At 36.9% G+C, this 21,687-nt stretch overlaps 7 protein-coding genes and 1 non-coding gene across 10 annotated transcripts; 3 read left to right on the forward strand and 5 right to left on the reverse strand.

The window, feature by feature from the left end:
- Positions 1-489: 489 nt before the first annotated feature.
- Positions 490-1,821, reverse strand: LOC17892654 (thymidine kinase a). Its single transcript, XM_006298383.2, has 4 exons — positions 1,491-1,821; positions 1,226-1,370; positions 1,010-1,131; positions 490-912 (listed from the first exon to the last, which is right to left on the reverse strand). Exons 1-4 carry the CDS (start codon positions 1,667-1,669, stop codon positions 642-644), a joined length of 717 nt encoding a protein of 238 aa, XP_006298445.1. The 5' UTR covers positions 1,670-1,821; the 3' UTR covers positions 490-641.
- Positions 1,822-3,667: 1,846 nt separating this feature from the next.
- On the forward strand, positions 3,668-7,433 carry LOC17890889 (heterogeneous nuclear ribonucleoprotein 1). 2 transcript variants are annotated; one of them, XM_006297448.2, is made up of 4 exons: positions 3,668-4,014; positions 4,324-4,553; positions 4,741-5,992; positions 6,718-7,433. In XM_006297448.2, exons 2-4 carry the CDS (start codon positions 4,332-4,334, stop codon positions 6,729-6,731), a joined length of 1,488 nt encoding a protein of 495 aa, XP_006297510.1. In that variant the 5' UTR covers positions 3,668-4,014; positions 4,324-4,331; the 3' UTR covers positions 6,732-7,433. The 2 variants fall into 2 exon arrangements, with proteins under 2 accessions (XP_006297510.1, XP_023641602.1); XM_023785834.1 differs by having other exon boundaries at positions 6,765-7,433.
- Positions 7,434-8,342: 909 nt separating this feature from the next.
- LOC17890685 (polygalacturonase) lies at positions 8,343-10,038 on the reverse strand. The gene is made up of 4 exons (XM_006299212.2): positions 9,916-10,038; positions 9,520-9,825; positions 8,881-9,399; positions 8,343-8,767 (listed from the first exon to the last, which is right to left on the reverse strand). The coding sequence occupies exons 1-4, from the start codon at positions 10,024-10,026 to the stop codon at positions 8,513-8,515; spliced, it is 1,191 nt and encodes a 396-aa protein (XP_006299274.1). The 5' UTR covers positions 10,027-10,038; the 3' UTR covers positions 8,343-8,512.
- A 1,267-nt stretch (positions 10,039-11,305) lies between these two features.
- LOC17892314 (polygalacturonase) lies at positions 11,306-13,027 on the reverse strand. The gene is made up of 4 exons (XM_023786298.1): positions 12,872-13,027; positions 12,435-12,740; positions 11,840-12,358; positions 11,306-11,612 (listed from the first exon to the last, which is right to left on the reverse strand). The coding sequence occupies exons 1-4, from the start codon at positions 12,983-12,985 to the stop codon at positions 11,358-11,360; spliced, it is 1,194 nt and encodes a 397-aa protein (XP_023642066.1). The 5' UTR covers positions 12,986-13,027; the 3' UTR covers positions 11,306-11,357.
- A 959-nt stretch (positions 13,028-13,986) lies between these two features.
- On the reverse strand, positions 13,987-15,847 carry LOC17893015 (polygalacturonase). Its single transcript, XM_006299320.2, has 4 exons — positions 15,705-15,847; positions 15,311-15,616; positions 14,594-15,112; positions 13,987-14,413 (listed from the first exon to the last, which is right to left on the reverse strand). The coding sequence occupies exons 1-4, from the start codon at positions 15,810-15,812 to the stop codon at positions 14,144-14,146; spliced, it is 1,203 nt and encodes a 400-aa protein (XP_006299382.1). The 5' UTR covers positions 15,813-15,847; the 3' UTR covers positions 13,987-14,143.
- A 1,239-nt stretch (positions 15,848-17,086) lies between these two features.
- On the reverse strand, positions 17,087-19,103 carry LOC17892331 (exopolygalacturonase clone GBGA483). The gene is made up of 4 exons (XM_006299454.2): positions 18,682-19,103; positions 18,283-18,591; positions 17,678-18,193; positions 17,087-17,551 (listed from the first exon to the last, which is right to left on the reverse strand). Exons 1-4 carry the CDS (start codon positions 18,955-18,957, stop codon positions 17,303-17,305), a joined length of 1,350 nt encoding a protein of 449 aa, XP_006299516.1. The 5' UTR covers positions 18,958-19,103; the 3' UTR covers positions 17,087-17,302.
- Positions 19,104-19,476: 373 nt separating this feature from the next.
- LOC17892292 (U11/U12 small nuclear ribonucleoprotein 25 kDa protein) lies at positions 19,477-21,135 on the forward strand. 2 transcript variants are annotated; one of them, XM_006298622.2, is made up of 5 exons: positions 19,477-19,760; positions 19,856-19,961; positions 20,040-20,139; positions 20,248-20,356; positions 20,854-21,135. In XM_006298622.2, exons 1-4 carry the CDS (start codon positions 19,544-19,546, stop codon positions 20,341-20,343), a joined length of 519 nt encoding a protein of 172 aa, XP_006298684.1. In that variant the 5' UTR covers positions 19,477-19,543; the 3' UTR covers positions 20,344-20,356; positions 20,854-21,135. The 2 variants fall into 2 exon arrangements, with proteins under 2 accessions (XP_006298684.1, XP_006298683.1); XM_006298621.2 differs by having other exon boundaries at positions 19,480-19,760; positions 20,248-20,360.
- LOC111831784 lies at positions 20,595-20,714 on the forward strand. Its single transcript, XR_002834920.1, has one exon. It is a non-coding gene; the product is annotated as a small nucleolar RNA snoR130 (small nucleolar RNA).
- Positions 21,136-21,687: the final 552 nt, after the last annotated feature.

Consider the following 21,687-nt stretch of genomic DNA (forward strand, 5'->3'; position numbering starts at 1 on the left):
GGAATTGCTTGAGGTTAACTACCCATTTATGTTTTTTTATCTACACTAGAGTACTAGACTGAGGAGACAGAATCGCTGTAACAAGAGTTTCAATCTTCACTTCAGCATGAAGTAGACATAAAAGTCAGGATCTCTTGGTCCAAAGATAATACAGTATACATATATAGAGGGATTCGCAACTCATTTTAACTCAGAAGACTTCTCTAGCTTTAATTAATAATCTCTCCCTAGTCCCTAGAGATCCCTTTCACTCATAAAGCTGGAACAAGAAAAGTAGAAAACAACGCTTCTTAAAGAAGAGCAATACAAAATAGAGGAATGTCCACGTGTATTAGATACAGGATCTGATGAAAGAAGAGATTCTGTCACACAACCTCTCATTACCGACCGAATGGTCTTGGCAAATGAAGAGAGATCAGTAGCCCTTGAGCCAACTAACGGGTTTGTATTTTAACAGTCTGGTGGATATTGCCAGTAGAACGTATGAAACATGAGAGAAAGCACCAAACTTATATTTATGTACAAAGATCAACATCACAAGTGGTTTTCAAAGACAACAATAAGGAGAAACCCAAACAAGTAAAATAAAACAAAAAGATGAAGAAGAATTCACTATAACATATGGTACTTGTAATATATAGTTAGATAATAGCAGCAACACAGGATTCAGCTCTGGCCTTGTCAGAATCTTCCAACACTTTCTTAGATGCTTTAATGACAATGTGATTAGTGATGTAATGCTTGCGACAAACAGGCATATAGACATCAGCTCCACCAATAAGCTCGGTTCTGGTATCACAAGTCTTTCTTAAAGTGAAGAAAGCTTTCTGTCCACAAACCTCACACCTTGCCGTTAGCTTTGTCACAGAGTCAGCTATTGGTATAACATCAAGAACAGCACCAAAGCTCCTTCTGCATATAGAAGATCACATCCACATCCACATTACAGTCAGTCAACAAAACTGGAAGCAAAATATCAAATCACGGCTATGAAAATAGGATCAAGCACCTTAAATAGTCACCGTCTAGGCCTGCAACAATCACTGTTTTGCCATCTTCATCAGCGACTTTGCAACAAAACTCATAAAGATCTCCAAAAAATTGAGCCTCGTCAATACCAATCACATCAAGCTGCCAATAAGAGATAAAAACATTATTTCCATTGCAGATCCTTCGAAATTAAGACCCGGAATGACTAAGAAACCATAGTTATGCTTAGTTTTACCTTGTTATAAGCATCTTGTCCGAATTTATGAGGAAATGACATGAGATCTGGAAGAGCCCAGCAAGGGAATCCAATTCCATCATGTGTCACCACCGAATCTTTGGCGTATCTCGTATCCTTACTCGATTTCAGCATCGCAACACTTCTGCTTAACGAAAAGACCAAGTTAATAAATTACCCGATTTCTGAATTGTAAAATTCGAATCCAAAAAAAAATTAATAAAATCAAAGGATCTGATCTGTTGACAGTTAAAATCTAATATACCTCCCGGCGCTGATCTCTGACTTGACTCGGCGGAGAAGAGAGGTCGATTTCCCAGAAAACATAGGACCCATAATAACATGAACAGCACCGGATCCACGACGTCCCAGATCGGAAAGAACATCTCCGGAGATGTCACTGTCGAGGGTTTTGAGCAAAATCGAAGCTTTGAGAGTGGCCATGACAGAGACTTTGATACGAGAGAAGATGGTTGGTGACTGTGCAGATGAAGAAGAATGGAGAAAGGTAAAAACTTGCTAGTAGTTTTAGATTTAGAGATGGTGAATAGCTTTGTAGAAGAAATATCAAATATATAGAGGGAGGTCTAGAGGTTGAACAAGGAAGAAAAGTGTTGGAGAAGATTCGTCAAAGATAAGGGTTTGAAAATATATCAAATTTTTGAGTGGGAGCTTTTTTAAATTTTTTACATCTTGGAGGGAAACATTTTTTCAGAGCCAATTATTTCGTTAATTTTAACTCTCTTTTTCTATTAAGCGGAACACTGAAATTTGATAAAACGAATCTATTTATTTTTGTTTACCGTATCCAATTTTTCTATTGGCTTAGATACTATTATTGAATTTTTCTTACGATTTTTTTCCTTTTTTATTTTGGTCAACAGTCATTTAATATAGTCTTCAGTCTTGTTAAAAAGAGTCTCTTCTAGTTCTTCTGATGAAGTCCACAAACGCATCATTTTGGAGTGTTCTTTACATGTGGGCTTAAGCCCAAATAATGCGAGGCTCATTTGGCCCTTTAATGAACATGTCACAACCTTGTTCAAGTGTTCTTCACATAAATAAATGTTCATTGCATCTATAGGCTATTTGGAATTTGACGTTGCAGCAAAACCTTCATGTCTAAGTGTTCCTTCCGATCACCTAAATTAATGTCCAATCAATCATCTTAGCTCGTAGAAAGTAGTGTTCATCCAATAAACCGAATTGGACAATGATTATGAATATATATATATATATATACATTGTCATCACTAGATTACTAGGTTAACTCACTTTGATGGATGGGCGGTTATTATTAAAAAAAAAAAAAAGATTTTTTTAAAAAGTACAGCACTAGGTTTAAATCTAAAGGCAAGAAAGAAAGAAAACAAATTGCGTGGATAAACATCCTTAATTTGCATCATCACTGCAATGAAAAAAGACATACCTTTTAAGTTTAGTTTTAATGACATAATCCTAATTTGTTTTTTAGGATATATTGTAGTATTAGCATATAAAAAATAAAAATAAATCCACAAAAAGAAAAAAAAATGATTCCAAGTAATAAATAATTAAATATATATATATGGAGTATAATAAAAAACTGAAAACAGAAGCAAAATTTGAGTTTCCCTTACAAAAGCTTTTTAGTTTGTACTGTTTTTTCTGTTTGTAAAAAAAAAAAAAAAGAATAAACAAATTATATAAATAGTAAGTAGGCATGTCAATCAGGATGGTTTGGCTATGTCTGAAACTCGTAAATCGTTCATATATTTGAACTCGGCCTGGTTCTAACATGTTATAAATTTTTTCGGACTTTTTTGGGTTTTAGTTACGGATGAAAATTAACTTCTAAGTTCATATTAGTTTTTAAAAAACAATATTTAAAAGTATACTATAAAATGAATGCATCAAATTTTAAATTATTTATCAATATTCATTAAAACGATTTAATTTAAAAGAATACAATGAAAACCAAATAAAGTTTTTACAATTTAACCCAATAAAACATGAAACTAAAATCAAGATAGAGTCAAAATTGCAAAATCAAGATACTTATATATATATATTAACATATATAAATAATAGAAAATATCATAAATAAAGATTTTAAAAGTATTAAATAATGTTAGTAATGTTAATTAAATCTTCTTATCAAACTAAATTATTAAAAAAAAATAAAAACATATTTGTATAAGGTTTTTCAGACTGGTCTGAACCCGATCGGATTAAGTCCAGAAATTTTTTAGCTCGAATAGGTTTAGTCCAAAATTTTTTAGCTCGAATATGAGTTCCATAATTTTTAGGACCGATCTTTTATCCCTAATTGATATTGCCTAGTAAGTAGTAGAAGTACTGTAATAATATATTTTGGCCAAAGAGACATATATATATATAAATACAGACATATCTTCTTCTTGCACACACCCGAAAAGCCTTTGTCTTTCTTTCTTTCTTTCTATCTCTCCTCCCCTCTCTACAAAAACTCTCTCTTCTCTCTTCTCTCTTCTCTCTTCTCTCTCTCTCTCTCTATATCTCATCGAGAGCGCGTCCCTGCGCGTCGTCAGTATGTTTTTATAGACGCCATTGAAATTGGGTTAAATCGGGTTGAATCCGATTGAACAAAACAAAAACTTGTCTTTTAATTATCTCTTCTTCTTCCTTATTGATATTATTATTCCAATCCTTTCATCATTTTCTTCTGGGGAAGGGGCAGGTTAAATTATGCCCTCTATTCAAATCGTGCCTATCCTCAGATCTTAGTGTTTTCTCTACGAGATTCGGCATCTGGGTTTTAATCTTATTTGGTGGGTTCTTTTTTTTTCTAATCTGCTTTTCTTTCTTTGATCTGAGATTTCTCCTTGTGTTCGTCTTTATCAATCCCGATCAAACTCTTCCGACCAGATTCTCGATCTGTTGTTTTCTAGATTCAAAATAACCCGGAGACAAAACAAAGTTTTTATTGTCTGTTTTTTAAAGATGTTTCCTTGTGATCAGATTTTGAAATCTGATTCCAATCAAAACCGAAACTTGTTGGGTGTTTTGACTGATCTGCCTGATTGTTTATATTTCTACTGAAAGAAAGCTGCTCAATTGGTTTCTCTCTTTGTGTGCAGAGAGCAAAATGCAATCGGACAATGGAAAGCTTTTCATCGGTGGGATTTCTTGGGACACCAATGAGGAACGTCTCAAGGAGTATTTCGGCAGTTTCGGAGAAGTGATCGAGGCTGTGATCTTGAAAGATCGCACCACTGGTCGTGCTCGTGGTTTCGGTTTTGTTGTCTTTGCTGATCCTGCTGTCGCTGAGATTGTTATCACTGAAAAGCATAACATTGATGGCAGATTGGTATGCTCCTTCCCTGTACAATGTAACTTGTTTTCGAAGCTTCTTTTTCCAACTTAGGCCTTTTCTCCTTCCCCTTTGCTCTATGATCAACCATTTCTCTTTTTTTAGTTGAGTCATCACTTGCCCTGTGCTTTGGTTGGATTTCCTTAGTTTCTCATTTCTCAAGTTTTGTTTCCGTCTTTTCTAGGTTGAAGCTAAGAAGGCTGTTCCCAGAGATGACCAAAACATGGTTAATAGAAGCAACAGCAGTAGCATCCAAGGCTCTCCTGGTGGTCCAGGTCGCACTAGGAAGATTTTTGTTGGAGGATTACCTTCTTCCGTTACTGAGAGCGATTTCAAGACGTATTTTGAGCAGTTTGGGACTACTACGGACGTCGTTGTTATGTATGATCACAACACACAGAGGCCTAGAGGTTTCGGATTCATAACCTACGATTCCGAGGAGGCCGTTGAAAAGGTTTTGCTCAAGACGTTCCATGAACTAAATGGTAAAATGGTTGAGGTTAAGCGAGCTGTTCCAAAGGAGTTATCTCCAGGTCCAACTCGCAGCCCGCTTGGCGCTGGTTACAGCTACGGAGTTAATAGGGTCAATAACCTCCTTAATGGATATGCTCAAGGATTTAATCCTGCTGCAGTTGGGGGCTACGGACTTAGGATGGATGGTCGTTTCAGTCCTGTTGGTGCTGGGAGAAGCGGCTTTGCAAACTATAATTCTGGCTACGGGATGAATGTGAACTTCGAGCAGGGATTGCCCACAGGGTTCACGGGTGGTACAAATTTCAATGGCAACGTTGACTATGGCCGAGGAATGAGCCCGTACTACATTGGTAACACAAACCGGTTTGGTCCTGCGGTTGGCTATGAAGGGGGAAACGGAGGAGGAAACTCATCCTTCTTCAGTTCGGTTACACGGAACCTATGGGGAAACAATGGGGGTCTTAACTATAATAACAACACTACAAACTCAAACTCCAATACATACATGGGAGGATCATCAAGTGGGAACAACACACTTAGTGGTCCATTTGGCAATTCGGGAGTCAATTGGGGTGCTCCTGGAGGAGGAGGAAACAATGCTGTTAGTAACGATAATGTCAAGTTTGGTTATGGAGGAAACGGTGAATCTGGTTTTGGGTTGGGAACAGGTGGATATGCTGCAAGAAACCCAGGGGCTAGCAAGGCAGCACCATCGTCTTCATTCTCTTCTGCCTCAGCAACCAACAACACAGGTTACGATGCAGCAGGACTCTCAGAGTTTTACGGGAATGGTGCAGTTTATAGTGATCCCACATGGAGATCACCAACTCCTGAGGCAGAAGGGCCTGCTTCTTTTAGCTATGGGATTGGAGGAGGAGGTCCTTCTTCAGATGTTTCAGCTAGAAGTTCATCTCCAGGTTATGTTGGCAGTTACAGTGTGAACAAGAGGCAATCGAACAGAGGTAATTCAGTTAAGAGTAATATTTCCTTTAACATGTGATTCTATGATTAGAGAATGCCACGAGCTAGTTCATAAAGGAATAGAATAGGAATGGAACCCAAAAGATCTCTTCCTTTTCGAGTCTTAGAATTAAATAACGTAACTGGAAACAAATACCCAAGAAAATAAGTTTCCTCCTTCGGCTAAAACCGGGAAAGAAAGCTCAAAGCTCTTACCTCAGTTGAAAGCTGATTAAGCATCCAAAGCTTTTTCTAGGTTGGATGTTTCTCACAAACGATACTTCATCCTTTTCTATACTAGGAGACTAGGAGTAGAAGCAAAGCACTTTTAGGAAAGGAATATAGAAAGCCTAGATAGTTTCCAAATCACACTTTGGCTTGATTTTGATTATCCTCTTCTTGAACTAACGGTGCTTTTCAGTATGTAGAACACATGCGTATCACTAGTGCCTCAGAAACAAGAACTTGCTTGCATACAGAAACAGTAGCCATTCTGCATCTTTACTGTTATGTAGTTCATCATCAGTGACCATTTTTTAGGAGAAAGTTTAGTTCCATGCTTTAGATATGCGCTTGTGGAACTAGGAAAGTAGTGAATTCTTATTATTCGTTGCTCACACCAAACTCTCTGTGAACTCTAGGAAATGTGTGATGAAGAAACCCAATTTTGAATCGCTCTTCTTCTTCTTCTCTGAATTATATTTCCCTTTTTCGCTTTTGGTTGCAGGAATTGCTACTTAGTACAATCGTTTTTGTTTTACCACGATATTGTAGGCGAGCCATCACGGTGAACGATCTGTGTCTTTTGGCGAATCTTTTAGATTATCTTCTACTTCATACAAAGCCCATGAGGACGAAACTTGATCATATCATCACCTAGAGCTAACCAGAGAATCCCGCAGATTTTTCTGTCATGGTTTGGTTTTCTAAATTCATTGTTCCTCCTAGGCTTTTCCTGCTTTCTTTTTATTTTCTATTTTTGTTTTCTTTTCTTCTTTCAATGAGGGATAGAAGAAACTGTATCAGTCTCCGGCGAGGCGGTAATACATAAGAAGAGTTCAAAACAAAAAAAAAACACCACAAAAAAAAAAAAAAGATGATCCTTCTTCCTTAGTTTTTCGACATTGTCATGTAATGGTTCTTCTTCTTCTTCTTCTTTTTCTTCTTGGGGTTATGGGTTAAGGTTTGTGTTTTGAGGCAGATTGTACTAGAGGTTATGTTTTCTTTTGTTTTTGTCAGTCTTTTGTTTCATTTTGTTTTGATACTAGTGTGAGATATGGAAAAGAGTATTTAGCCATGTAGGGCTTTCGAGAATAAGTCTTTTTATCACTATGAGATTATTTTGTTCTCAAGCTGTTTGTATGTCTTATGCGAACGCAACCAAAAACTCAGTTTCTGTTGATGTACTTCTATTTTATAGAAACTATTTTTATGTTTTCTTGATTTCTCTCTTACATTTTTTTCTCTTATTAGTATACATTTATATATATATATATAATGAATTATGCATAATGGCCTGAATCTAGCATCATCTTCTATTTTCTTTTCTCTTAGTCTCAAATATTCTTTTTCAGTGATAATAATATTCTCTTACTCCATGATATGTTAGCAGTTTTCTCACTATTCTCTCCACAATTTCTGTACCTTCGCTATTTTAATTCCAAATATCACTCTGATAGTAGATGGTAGATGCTAGATTGCATTCATGTTTGGAAATTTAGGTATGTTAACCCAAAAGAATAAGTAGTATTTTAGATCAGATTTCACTATTGTCACTATATATAGCTAAATTCGTTGCAAACTTATACTCAATGAATCTACCAGTTATTTATTTTAAAATGTATACATATATATATATATATATACATATGAAAATTTAATCCATGTTATGTCTATTAAATATCTTTCAGTTGCCTAAACTGAGACACTTGTGGGAAAAAATGCTAAATTGTGATACAAACCAGCATTTTTTCACATGAAAGCTGTCTCAAACTATTTTGCTTAAGGACATTCATTGAAAGGAGAGCTCATCAGCAACCGATAATTTACAATGTTAGTTGATTAGTGTGGATATTTCTTAGTACCAAAAAAATATTTTCCATGGGTTAGGACGATCAGTTTAAGTTTCATTCCGGATCCTCCAGTTACAAAAGAATCTGAAAACTTAGAAGCCAAGCAACCACTAACCCTGTCGTAAACCACTACAGAAGGTTCACTTACACATTTTCACATACCAAAATCTATAGTGGGTGTTCTTTTTTTTTTTTTTTTTCAGGCTTATAACACCAATGTCCCGACTTGTTATATATATATATATATAATTAATGTGACATTTTGGTACTGATTAATTGACTTTGAACTGAACAAATGAAAGGAAGATTTTTTTTTTTTTGTCAAAAAGGGCATAGTGCTGCATTCATCTTCAAGTTAAATGAAATGAGAGCATACATCATAGACCATAGTTTGTGTATAGAAATACAAATATTAAATTGAATGGGTGCTTAACAAAATAATTTGAGCCTCTACATTTTGGGTGCCTTGGTCATGGGAGCACTGCAAGCTTTAGGGTTCTGAGTTCCCAAAAGCTTAGGGCTAACGTTAGAGCACTGGAAAGTGGCTGGACCATCAGCTCCATTGTATTTAATATCAACGTCTCCAATCTCAACGTTCTGGCACGGATACCCCTTGCTGCAAAGTAGCTTCACTGCGTCCTTGTTCCCTGATGTTCCTCTGATATTCTTGAAGCTTGTGTTCACCAACTTAATGGTTGATGGTTTCTGAAAATCACAAAACAAGATACATTGAGAAAACCAGAGTCATGCATTGGATATAATTTCTGATAGTGGCCAGGCCGAGACTCTTATCCAAGGTTTATGATGGAGATACATACTTGCTTGTTGCACTGGTTCCAAGGGCAGTACTCCTGGTCAATGAGGATTGGGTTGCTGACGTTCTTGACGATGATATCCTCAAAATGGATATCGAAGGCGGTGGTGGAGCAAGCTGCAGAGGGCCATGTCTTGATCCTCAGCCCGTTGTCAGTCTGTTGGAGAGTACAGTTGATGATCCTGATGCCGCTAACATCTTGCTCGTGTCCGTACCTTCCAAGGCTTCCGACACTGATTCCGTGTCCTGGACCGCATGTGACTTTCTCCACATGAAGGTTCTTCATCCCGTCTCCAACGGAGATGCAATCGTCTCCGGTGGAGATGAAAGAGTTAAGGATCTTGACTCCGTCACTTCTTCCCAAATGGATCCCATCAGTGTTGGGACTCTCTTCTGGAGCGATGATCTTGATGTTATCCATGGTCATGTTCTTGGCTCCCAGGACGTTGATGTGGAAGTTCTTGGAATCGATTGAGGATATGTCTCTGATCTCAGAGTTCAACACGAAATCAAACCTTATACTCTATGAAAACAAAACAAATATAACATCAATTAGGCAAATGCTCACATATATAGAACTACTTTTGGTAATTAATAATTTTGATGAAAATCTAAAAGGTGTTTTAGAGACAGAAGCACATACGATGGGAAGTTTCTTGCACTGGAAAGTCTTGTGACAGTTATTGACCCTCCAAGATGCGTTACCTTCACCGTCGAAGGCTCCACCTCCGTTCAACTTAAACCCATTGATGTTGCCGAAGACGACCCATTTATCCTTTCCTTGGATAGCGTTACCGTCAGCTTTGACAGTACCTTGAATGGTGATCTCGATGGGAGCTTTGCATGGACCCCTCATCTCGATCTCACGAAGCTTGAACTCTCCTTTTGGGATCACCACTTTGCTTGGTGACGGAGATTGGCATGCCGATGTGAATGCTTTCAGAAGTGCCTGCATATCAGTGCAGTGAAACCCTAATTAACGACTTGAGTCCGAACTAGGGTTTTGTACATTTCTTGGAAAGCAAGAAAGGGATCTTACCTGGGTAATATCAGAACCTGAAGACGAACGAATGGTGAATACCTCAGCATTGGCTGAAAATCCCGACAAACAGATAATAAAAATTATAGAAACTCCAAAATATGCACCCATCGTTTTTTTCCAAAAAAAAAAAAAAAAAAAAAACTAATATTAATATTTATTATTTTATTTGTTTTGTGGAATTTGATTGATCTCATGGTTACATTTATATAGTGTATTGGATGGTTAAACTCTAATTTTTGAATGTTCCTCACCACCTCTCGTTTTTTAGGTTGTTTGACCCATGACTTGGGAAATATCTGATGTCTAATTTTGCATCTTGGACTACTTAAAGGATGAGGAGTTTTCTATATATTCGTCTTCATATAAATTTACGGTACCTGTGAATTCTTTTCATAATTAATGGGATTCGTTATATATATTTCCAATAAAACAAATAATTTCAAACGAGAAAATAAACATTTTTATGCATAATTGTACTTTGCTTTATCCTCTGAAAATCAAAATAATACAGTATAACGTTTTTTAGGACAAAAAAACAATAATTTATAATTGAATCGAACTATCGAAGCATGCTGAAATATTAGGTTCATGTACGTACTAATGTGCAGACTTGTCCACAATAAGACCGTTTAATTTATGAATTTTGGCGTTTTATTTAAGCCCATATATATATACAGTATTTAGACACACATGTGCCATTGGGCATCAATTAAAAGTAAAAGTAGGACAACATGCATATGGTTGGCTGGTTGCTACTTGCTAGATTTAGCTGATGCTCCCATGTTTAAGGTTGTTTTTATATACTTGGAGGACCAGGTCATATTTCTACTGTAATTTTGTCTTTATTACTTTTTCGTTTTTACCGCGTCACCATCACAACACGTCCTAGTGTCCTACGCTCGAGCTTTGCTGCAGAAGCATTCGTCCTTTTTAGTTCGTTGTGTCAGACTACTTTTGTAACACGAATCAACGAATGGTCCAATAACACGTACGTAACTCTCAGAAGCATCTTCGAATCGATACGGCGCTTGAATTACACGTGTGTGTCTGTGTGTAAAACTAAATAAAACTGTCAATTCTTTTCTACTGTTTTGTTTTCTTTGGAAAACCATAATTAATTATCCTTATAATCCAAAAAGAAAAAGGTCAAATGTTTAGCTGACGAATAAAAAGACTGAAATTCCTAAAATTATTTATTTAATGTGTCATGACATGTGATATTAATATACAAAAATAAATTCATATGCAAAAAAGGTATATTAATCCTTTAGTTTTATTAGATCTATAGGCGAACACACATCTATATATGCGTTGGCATCAAACAAGAAAATCTTTAACAGCTTTTTAAACGTCTTTGTGACGTTGGAAAAAAAAAAAAAAAGGAAGAATGAAAAAAAAATTGGATGTGAAACTCCTAAATATTTTGAGATATCTACAATTTACTTAGGTTGGGTCAACACTGGTGGGGTGTTGCAAGCCTTTGGGTTCTGAATTCCCACAAGCTTAGGCCTTACGTTAGAGCACATGAAAGTGGCTGGACCATCGGCTCCAGTGTACTGAATGTCAATGTCTCCAACCACAACGTTCTCACACGGATAACCTTTGCTGCACAATAGCTTCACTGCATCCTTGTTTCCTGATGTCCCTCTTATCTTCCTGAAGCTTATGTTTGCCAGCTTAATGGATGATGATTTCTGCACCCATGCACGTTGGAAATTCGTTACAACCATATATATAGTTTTCTTTTTGAACAGGATTTGATAAATCAAAAACAGAAACATAGACTAATTTTTTAGGTTTTTGTCTGTTAGAAGTACGGAAATATAGCTTATAAAATTCAATCCCTTTTCTTAAATTTTTGAAATGATAGTCATATGGTATTAATAGTGGCTAAAGCGCGAGCTATATGAAAGATACATACTTGCTTGTTGCAGTGGTTCCAAGGACAGTACTCCTGGTCAATGAGGATTGGGTTGCTAACGTTTCTAAGGATAATGTCCTCAAAATGAATATCGGAGGCGGTGGTGGAGCAAGCTGCGGAGGGCCATGTCTTGATTCGGAGGCCGTTGTCAGTCTCTTGTACGGTGCAGTTGATAACCCTAATTCCCCTGACGTTCTCCTCGTGTCCGTACCTTCCAAGGCTTCCAACACTGATCCCATGTCCAGGACCGCACAAGACATTCTTTACGAGAAGATTCACCATCCCGTCCCCGACGGAGACACAGTCATCTCCGGTGGAGATCCTAGAGTTAATGATGCTAACTCCGTCACTTCTTCCCAAGTGGATCCCGTCAGTGTTAGGGCTCTCTGCTGGAGCCAAGATCTTGACGTTGTCAAAGGTCATGTTCCTGGCTCCGATCACGTTGACGTGGAAGTTCTTGGAATCCACTGAGGATATGTCTCTGATCACAGCATTCGTCACGAAATCAAATCTCAAACTCTGCAACAAGAAAAAAGAACATTATATATTCTAGGACCTAGCTTAGAAAGAGAGGCTAGCTATATGAAACACCTACGATGGGAAGTTTCTTGCAGGACTTAGTCTGGTGACAGTTATTGACCCTCCAAGCTGCGGTACCTTGACCGTCGAAGGTTCCACCTCCGTTCAACTTGAACCCATTCATTTTTCGGAAGACAACCCATTTATCCTTTCCTTGGCCAGCGTTCCCGTCAGCTTGGACAGTGCCTAGCAAGGTGAACTCGATTGGAAATTTGCATGGACCTTCCATAATGATCTCACCGAGCCTGAACTGTCCTTTTGGGATCAACACTTTGCTCGGTGTCGGAGCTTGGCATGCCGCTTTGAATGCTTTGAAAAATGCCTGCAGTTAATGAAACCCTAATATTATTAACGCGTAAGTGAAAGAAACAAAAGACGGGATTATGATGTAACGGTTTTATAATAGATTGCTTGGGAGCAACGTATGAAACCTAATGGAACTTAATTACTAACCTGAGTAATATCAGAACCTGGAGGAGAACCAATTCTAAACACCTCATGACCATTGGCTGATAATCCTAGCAGACATACAACGAAAATTGTAGAAATTCCAAAATATGACCCCATTTTTTTATTTACTTTTTAAAAAAATATTTTTTTTTTTTTAGTTTTAAGTTTTTTTTTTTTTTTTTTTTTAGATTTAACTAAGCATCTGCTGCTTTATATAGTGATTTGAAAGAGAGATGTTGAAGCACCAATTTACTCCGTACTACTCGTTTTTTAGGTTGTTTGATTTGAACCCACAAAACGTTGCGGGCCTTTGAATTACACGTGTTTTGTGTTTTATTGTAAATAATTATTCCCCTAATTCTCTTAAACAAGTTTCGTTCAAGTATTATTTTCTTATCACAATTCACGAACGTTAAAAAAAACTGATGATACTATATATATGGGATATATATAATATGTCATAAAAAGAAAAAGAGTGGGTTATATAAATTTTAAATACCTTCAATTTATTTTGAAAATTAGTACAAAAATTTACGAACTTGTAATTTAGGATATGTTCTTATATATTTTAAATATCATAACCTAGAACGTGTACTAAACGTCATATATTCTTCATATATATGTTACTATATTAGGAATATAGCTCGAGAAAGAAAAAATTAATTATGGTATGAGATTAATTTTGATAATAATACAAAAAAAAATTATTAAAAAATTAAAGGGCATCCTTTGATATGAAGAAATATTATGTGATATTGTGATGGAATCATGGATATCACATAACAGAAAACGACCTGAGACTTTGAGCAGTAATACATAAGAGAGACATGAATTAATTAATTTTACTCTCGCCTTGTTTTTTAAGTTAGAAATCCATCAAAAATAGAAACCGTCCAAAATTAATTATGTCAATCGATTTAGTGCGAAACAAGCTAGTCCTATAATGGATATTGTCGAGATACAAGAATAGTGATCTTTGAAGGGGTCACTAATGATTGGTGAATGACCCACATCAAAAGTGGAATCGAAGAACATTAAACGATGCAATTATAAGAAGGAAATGAATAGAGTTATTATAAGAATTGAAATAAAGCAAATGAAGATAAGATATATAAATATTTTATAGTTTTATTACGTTATATTATGCACACACACATATCTATACATATGTGTTGGCATCAATCAAAAATTCAAAAAAAGAAAGGAAACAATAATTTTTTTTACAGATTTTCAAAGTGTCCCCCTTATGTGGTGACTTTCAGGAAATTGAAGTTCCTACAAGTCTCCTCCCTTAGTAGTTGGCTTTGGCGCGGGTCCAGCGCTACAAGCCTTGGGGTTCTGAGTTCCCACAAGCTTAGGCGTAACGTTTGAGCACGTGAAAGTCGGTGGACCATCGGCTCCTTTGTACTCAAGGTTAATGTTTCCAATCTCAACGTTCACACATGGATGTGCCTTGCTGCACAATAGCTTCACTGCATCCTTGTTCCCTGATGTTCCTCTGATGTTCTTGAAGCTTATGTCCACCAGCTTAATCGTCGATGGTTTCTGGTGATAAAACACACACATGCACCCTTTAATTTCGAATCAAAAACATCATAAAGTAACTTTCTTTGTGGCGAAACCTAAACTAATTAACTACTGTATATATATTATGCGGTCATGCATGAATACCGTAATTAATTTGCCATTGGTACTAGTAGTTGATAGAAAAGTAAAGATACATACTTGCTTGTTGCAGTGGTTCCAAGGGCAGTACTCCTGGTCGATGAGGATAGGGTTGCTAACGTTGTTAAGGATGATATCCTCAAAATGAATACCGGAGGCGGTGGTGGAGCAAGCGGCAGACGGCCATGTCTTGATACGAAGCCCATTGTCAGTACCGATGAGGGTGCAGTTCTTTACGGTAATGCCGGCGACGTCTTGCTCGTGTCCGTACCTTCCAAGGCTTCCGACACTGATTCCGTGTCCTGGACCGCAAACGACCTTCTCGACGTGGAGGTTCTTCATCCCGTCCCCGACGGAGATGCAGTCATCTCCGGTGGCGATCTTGGAGTTGAGGATCTTGACTCCGTCACTTCTTCCCAAATGGATCCCGTCAGTGTTGGGGCTCTCTGCAGGAGCGATGACCTTGACGTTATCAAAGACCATTTCCTTGGCGCCGATCACGTTTATGTGGAAGTTCTTGGCATCTATGGTGGATATGTCTCTTATCTCAGCTTTCTCCACGAAGTCAAACCTTATACTCTGCGAATAATATCATTATATATTAAATTATTTTCTTAACAAAAAAGCCAACTAACGGATACATATACAAGATTAATTTCAACCCTAACTCAAAAAATATTCAATAGTTTAATGTGCCAATTTTGGTAAATAGCCTATAGATCATATGGCCAAAACTAATTTATAAGCAAAGAAACACATAAAACATGAAATACTTACAATGGGAAGTTTCTTGCAGGCTTCAGTCTGGTGACAGTTATTGACTCTCCAAGCTGCGTTACCTTCACCGTCGAAGGTTCCACCTCCGTTCAACTTAAACCCGACAATTTTTGTGAAGACGACCCATCTTTCCTTTCCGTGGATAGCTGTTCCATCAGCTTTAACAGTGCCTTGCAGATTGATTTCGATTGGAGCTTTGCATGGGCCTGCCATCTCGATCTCACCGAGCTTGAACTCACCTTTTGGGATCACCACCTTGCTAGCTGTCGGAGCTTGGCATGCTGATGTGAATGCTTTCAGAAGTGCCTGCAATGAAACTTCAACGACTTAGCCAAAAGAAAACGGTTTTATATATTTCTTGCGTAACAAGATATGATATGTTATAGGACCTAACCTGAGTAATATCTGAGCCTGGGGAACCACCAACAGGGAAGACCTCGGCATTGGCTGATACGCCCAGTAGAACGAACAAAATTGCAAAAATTCCTAGATATGAACCCATTTTATTTTTTTATTTTTTTATTTTATTATATTTTTGTTTTCTGAGGAATTTAGCTATGCATTTGTTTCTTTATATAGTGCCTTGAAAGGAGAGATGTTGCGGCACCATTTTCTCTCAACGTCTCCTTTTTGAAGTTGAATGACCCATTTTTAAGGAGGGTACTAGGTCTAATTTTGAGAAACTAGCGTTTTATTCTTAGCCAAAAGACTTGTTCCACTCATCTTTTATAGCATCCGTAAACATATCTATATATATATATATATATAACACAATTACGAATATATACGTGTTTATAACCTAATACAAATTTAAGATATTTAAAATAAAATAAAAGAACACCCACTATTTATTTAATGGGCAAAGATCGACGACCTAGAAGAAAAGCAGAACTAGAACCCCCAGTCACAACAACAAACTCGGTTGACTGTATATTTTATCGTTTAATATTTTATCAAATTGGGTAATTCTAAGATTGCATTTTGAGATATCTTTGCAATTCACAAAAGAAAGCAAGATGCTCAAAGTGTGGTGGCGTGAGGTTAACAAACTAGCTAGGGATCCTAAAGGATGCTTTCAACGTAAAATAAATTGAGAAGTTCATATTGTTTATATATCAGTGTTGGTTCCTTCATACACTTTCTATTATTATTCTATATATGTTGGATTAACATGCTCTCAAGCCTATCTTACCAAAACATTTAAAACTTTTCTCATATTTGATATATAGATTCTTTCTCTTAAATTTTAAGGGGCACGAAAATAGATAACTACCAAACTTTTCGTACTCCGAGAGACGGTATATATACAAGAAGAAGAACAAGAAGAGGCGATACCCAGTGAGGCAGTGACACTGCCACCCCCCAAGGGGACACATACATAGATCATATGATTTGTCTTTTCCTGAACTTGTTTTATTTTCATATGGTCTGTGGCTAAAATTCGTCTTCTTTTGGTGAGATTACGTTTTTGTTAGGAACTCTTCTTACTTATCAGTATGTATGTTTCGTTTATGTGTATATTTTAGCATTAAGAATTTGGCTTGATTTAAAACTGTAATATATTGATAATTAAACACCTGATTAAAATAGCTACATCCTCTATTAATTATTCGTAAATGATTTGTTTTAGTTTTTTCCTTTGTACAAGTAAAAAGATATGAGATTCTAGTACATTTGTCTTTATATATTTTTATGTGACAAAAAAGCATATATATATTTTATATAAAAACATTATGTAAAACTGAAAGCAAAAAAAAAAAAACTTAAGATCTCAAAGGTTATTATTATTTAATAAAAATGAATTTAAACACTCGCATATTGCGAATTACAAAAAAATTACTACCCAAACATGAATCACTCTTTAGCTGATATAAGCTTCAAACTTCAAGGACTATTATCTAATTATTTTTAAAAAACCAAGAAGATTATTGCAAAATTTCTTCATCGCACTCTAGTTTGTAAGATTGGATGGATGGATGGTGGACAAGCAGCTTAAGGACCCGGTTTAGCTACTTCAGTGCAAGCCGCTGGAACCAACTTTCCGGTGAGAACAGGCTTGATGTTAGAACATGCCGAGACAGCTGGTCCTTCTTTACCGTTGTGGACCAAGTTGATGTCAGAGAGGGCAATATTGGTGCAAGGCACGCCTTTGCTGCACATTAGTTTCACAGCCACCTTTGTCGCTGATGTGCCCTTAATGTTCTTGATAGTCACGTCCGACAACTTCACTTGAGATGGTACCTTCAAAAATATTAAACACAGTGATGAGATTGAAATTTTTGCTCACTGAATAACATTATTGTAACAAATATAACTTATCAAAATTTGAGTAGAAAGTTTTTGTATAGATTTGATTTGGTCACATACCCCAGCTTTGCAGTGGCCATAAGGACAATACTCTTGGTCGATGAGAACGGGAGTGCTAACGTTGTCCATTGTGATATCTTCGAAAAGAATGTTGGAGGCAACACCGGGGGGAGATCCAGGCCATGTCTTGATGCGAACTCCATTGTCAGTGTTCTTGATGAGGCATTTCCTCACTGTGACTCCTTTCACGGGTTGCTCGTTAGGGTACCTTCCAAGACTTCCGATGGAAATACCATGTCCTGGTCCACATTCGACGTTCTCAACAATGAGATTTTCAGTACCATCTCCAATGGACACGCAGTCATCTCCGGTTTTAATCTTTGCACCTAATATGTTGACACCGTTGGACCTTCCGATGTGGATACCATCGGTGTTGAGACTCTCCGGAGGTGCATTAATACCAATATCCTCAAGAGTTATGTTCTTGCAGTTAAGGATGTTTATGTGGAAAAGTTTGCTGTTTGTTGATGTAATGGACTTAATTTTCGAGTTTGTTAGACCCGTAAATCGGATGTTCTGTCACAAAACACGCATAAACTTACTAAGTGATGTATTTGACGTACATAAACTTTAAAAATGTATATGTAACAATCAAATGTGCTTACGATGGGGAGAGAGTTGCATTTTCCAGTTTTGGCGCAGTCATTGGCCTTCCAGGCGAGGGCACCTTGACCATCAAAAATAGCTTTGTTCCCATTCAAAGTGAAATCAGCAATATTTTCGAAATCAACCCATCCCGAATGAGGTTTAGTAGACTTGACTGCAGCCGGAGCCTTTAGATTGCCATTCAATTCCATAGTGACTGGACCTTTGCATGGACCCTTGAACTCTAGAGCCTCGACCAAATACTCACCTTTTGGCACTATAATTGTGCCTCCTGCTGCACACGCTGCTTTCCATGCAGCTCCAAATGCCTATACACATTCAATCAACGTTAATTATATTCTTTGCTAAACCATAGAAGATCACATAATTAATCATATAATTAAGATACGAGTACATACCGCACAATCATCAGTTTTGCCGTCTCCTTTGGCTCCTAATGCTTTAACATCAGATGATGCACCGCCTGCCTTGGCTCCGGGTACTTTGGCTCCAACTGCTGCTGCTGTATCTTTCGCTTTAGCTTCAACTGCTGCAGCTGTATCTTTCGCTTTATCGCCAACTGATTTAGCTGCATCCTTTGCTTTATCGACTATTGGTGTCCCGTTTGCTAATGTGGTTGCCATAACTACGAGCACCACAAGTAGCACTCCTCTTGCTCTGCGAAAACCCACCATTTTTATTCTTTTATTATTTTTTTCTATAAAATTTTATTTTATTTTCTCTTTTTGTTTATCCTTTATTTTTTTTTTGTTTTGTTGTTGTTGTGTTTATTGATGTTTTGTGGCGAGATTGCAAAGTCCATTTTATAGAGGGAACAAGAGGAGATAGATCACCACAAACTCCTTTGTAGCTAAAAATAAATCCGAGGAGTATGCCGAGAAGTAGAAGCATGACCAATTCGTAGAGGTATTACCTTTTTATTTGGTGCCTTTTCTATTTATGGACTTATATATATATATATGATTATGTAAACATTTTGTTCCTTGGCAGTGTACTGTACATCATTTTTTTTACATCAGTCACAATATTTTTTTTGGGTTAAAATAATCTTATTTTTTTAATTTTTTGAAACAGGTTAAAATAAATATTCTATTTATTGACTTTATTGCAAAAGAAAATAAATTACAGTACTTATGGATTTGGGAGAATCTTATAGTGGGCCAATACGTGAAGTTTTAAATGGGCTTGATGTGAGATGAACAAATTAATGAAAACGGAACCCATTAATCTTAATGCGCGGTCGAGACAAACCCTAACAGAATGGAGTGCGGCGGCGATAGCGTTGTCGGAGTTGGAGATTACTTGGTTGAGACGAAGAGAGAGAAGCTTAAATCGGTTCTTTCTCATCTCCTTGCCGATCCGATTCTCGCCGACGTTCCGAGGAACCCAACACTTTCTGATGTCGTCACTCTTGTCAGTCTCGAAAAGGGAAGCGCTATGCGTCTCTCCGTCGTCAAGCTCGACGGCTCCTCACTGGGTATATCTAATTATTTATACTTGGTTTGGGCATTTTATCGAACACGTGGTGGGCATTGAAGATGGGTTTCTTACTTGTTTGCTTACTCTTGGCAGATGTCGCCGTCATGAATTCAGCTACTCTGAAAGATCTGAAGCTTTTGATCAAGAATAAAGTTAACGAAACGGAGCAAGCAAACATGGGCCATCGCCACATTTCTTGGTATATTATAGCTTCTCTCAACCTGTTTCTTTTACTTCTGGTCGTAACACATGTTTATTAATTCTGGGGAATATGCAGGAAACATGTATGGTCAAACTTTTGTCTTTCGTACAATAATGAGAAGCTGCTTGACGACAATGCTCTTCTTCAAGATGTCGGAATCCGGAACAATTCTCAGGTTTATCTTTGTAACCCCATTTCGAATTAGAGTTAATCTGGGTCTGTTGTTCAACTCTTTTGACATTGACACATGTGTCAATCTTGTTATGTTTGATCATGAATACAGGTGACCTTTATGCCATATGTGATGAAGAAGGGTCGAGGAAGACATTCCAAGAGGAAGAAGCATCGTCTCTTTCGTTCCCTACACAAGACTTGTTAAGCCCTTTTTATATGTTGGTAACTAAATACTAGTCCCCTCAGCTTTTGTTTACATGTTACATAGCATTGGTAAGTTTGATTCCAGTTTTCAGACCCAGCTTAGTTATGTCATTCGATACTTGAGCTAAGAATTAACTAAGACTCTAGAAAATAGATGAAATCGTTAGATAAGATTTTTTTTTCCTTTCCATAATGATCAATTGATTTGAGACTTTAGGTCTGATATGTTTTATTTTAAACCACGTTAAAGATTCCCTGTGATGAATATTTTAGTAATCTGGAACGGTGATAAAATGGGGCTCCCTCTTGGAAACTTTCCATGGAGGTTTTAGAGGAACCATTTTTGTAGAAACTTGGCAATTTCTGAGGGTTTCTTTGCAATGTGAAAGTTGTTCTTCTTCTTACTGTCTTTGGTATTCTGAGGCATTGATGTACACGTCGATCTTTTTTTCATTATTCTTACTATTTATGGGGACTTTTGTACTATTACAATTGGTGGGTTGTTGACCAGGTTGGAGTAGACATATTCTGTGGTTAGTCGCACCTTCCTCGCCAGCAGCAACTAGATGCAACAAAGACGAGGATCTTGAGAACTTAATGGTGGGGCGATACCATCAACACATGAGGGACCGATCTTTATCAGAGTTTGGGAGTTGGAAATTGGTTCAGTGTTAAACTCGGTACTAATCATTGTGGATAAAGCTGTAATTATTGGTGGCAATGTGAAAAAAACAGAGCAGAAACTGCTGTATCTTCTCATTATTAATAAAACAGGGAACTGAGAGTTAAGTAATTCGAGATTCAATACTAAATTTATATATCCATTGCAATTCACTTAAGAGATTGACTGCAGATGAGAGAAGCGTTTGTAGCTCAGTCCAACTATTCTTGTCCAAAGCGCGCAATGCAGACGTATGCGTGTTCTCAGCTATTGGTTTGGTGTTAATAATTTACAAGTCTTTAAAATATTGCAAGGGCACGGTAATATATCACAAAGTCAACACCTTAAAAAAAATAGACATCTCTTATATTAAAATAAATTTGATAAATATAGTGTAAATGTTTGAATTTGAAACATAGATAGGACCTACAAATATGTCTTTTCTCCGATGCTAAATCATATAAATTAGGGCCTAAACAAGATTGGTGTTTTAGTGTGTTGGAAAAAAACCAAAGTGGTGGGAAACTAAACTTGTGCAGCTCTCTTACTAATAAATGTTACTTTTAGCTTTAGAAGAACCAACACTACTCACGGCACAACTGCCCCCACCCACCATTTCTTTTCTTTTCATTGTTACTTATATAAAGTCATATCTTTTTTTATCTTATAGACATACTTTAATCT

Source organism: Capsella rubella, unplaced genomic scaffold (assembly GCF_000375325.1).
Source record: "Capsella rubella cultivar Monte Gargano unplaced genomic scaffold, Caprub1_0 scaffold_3, whole genome shotgun sequence".
NCBI lineage: Eukaryota > Viridiplantae > Streptophyta > Magnoliopsida > Brassicales > Brassicaceae > Capsella > Capsella rubella.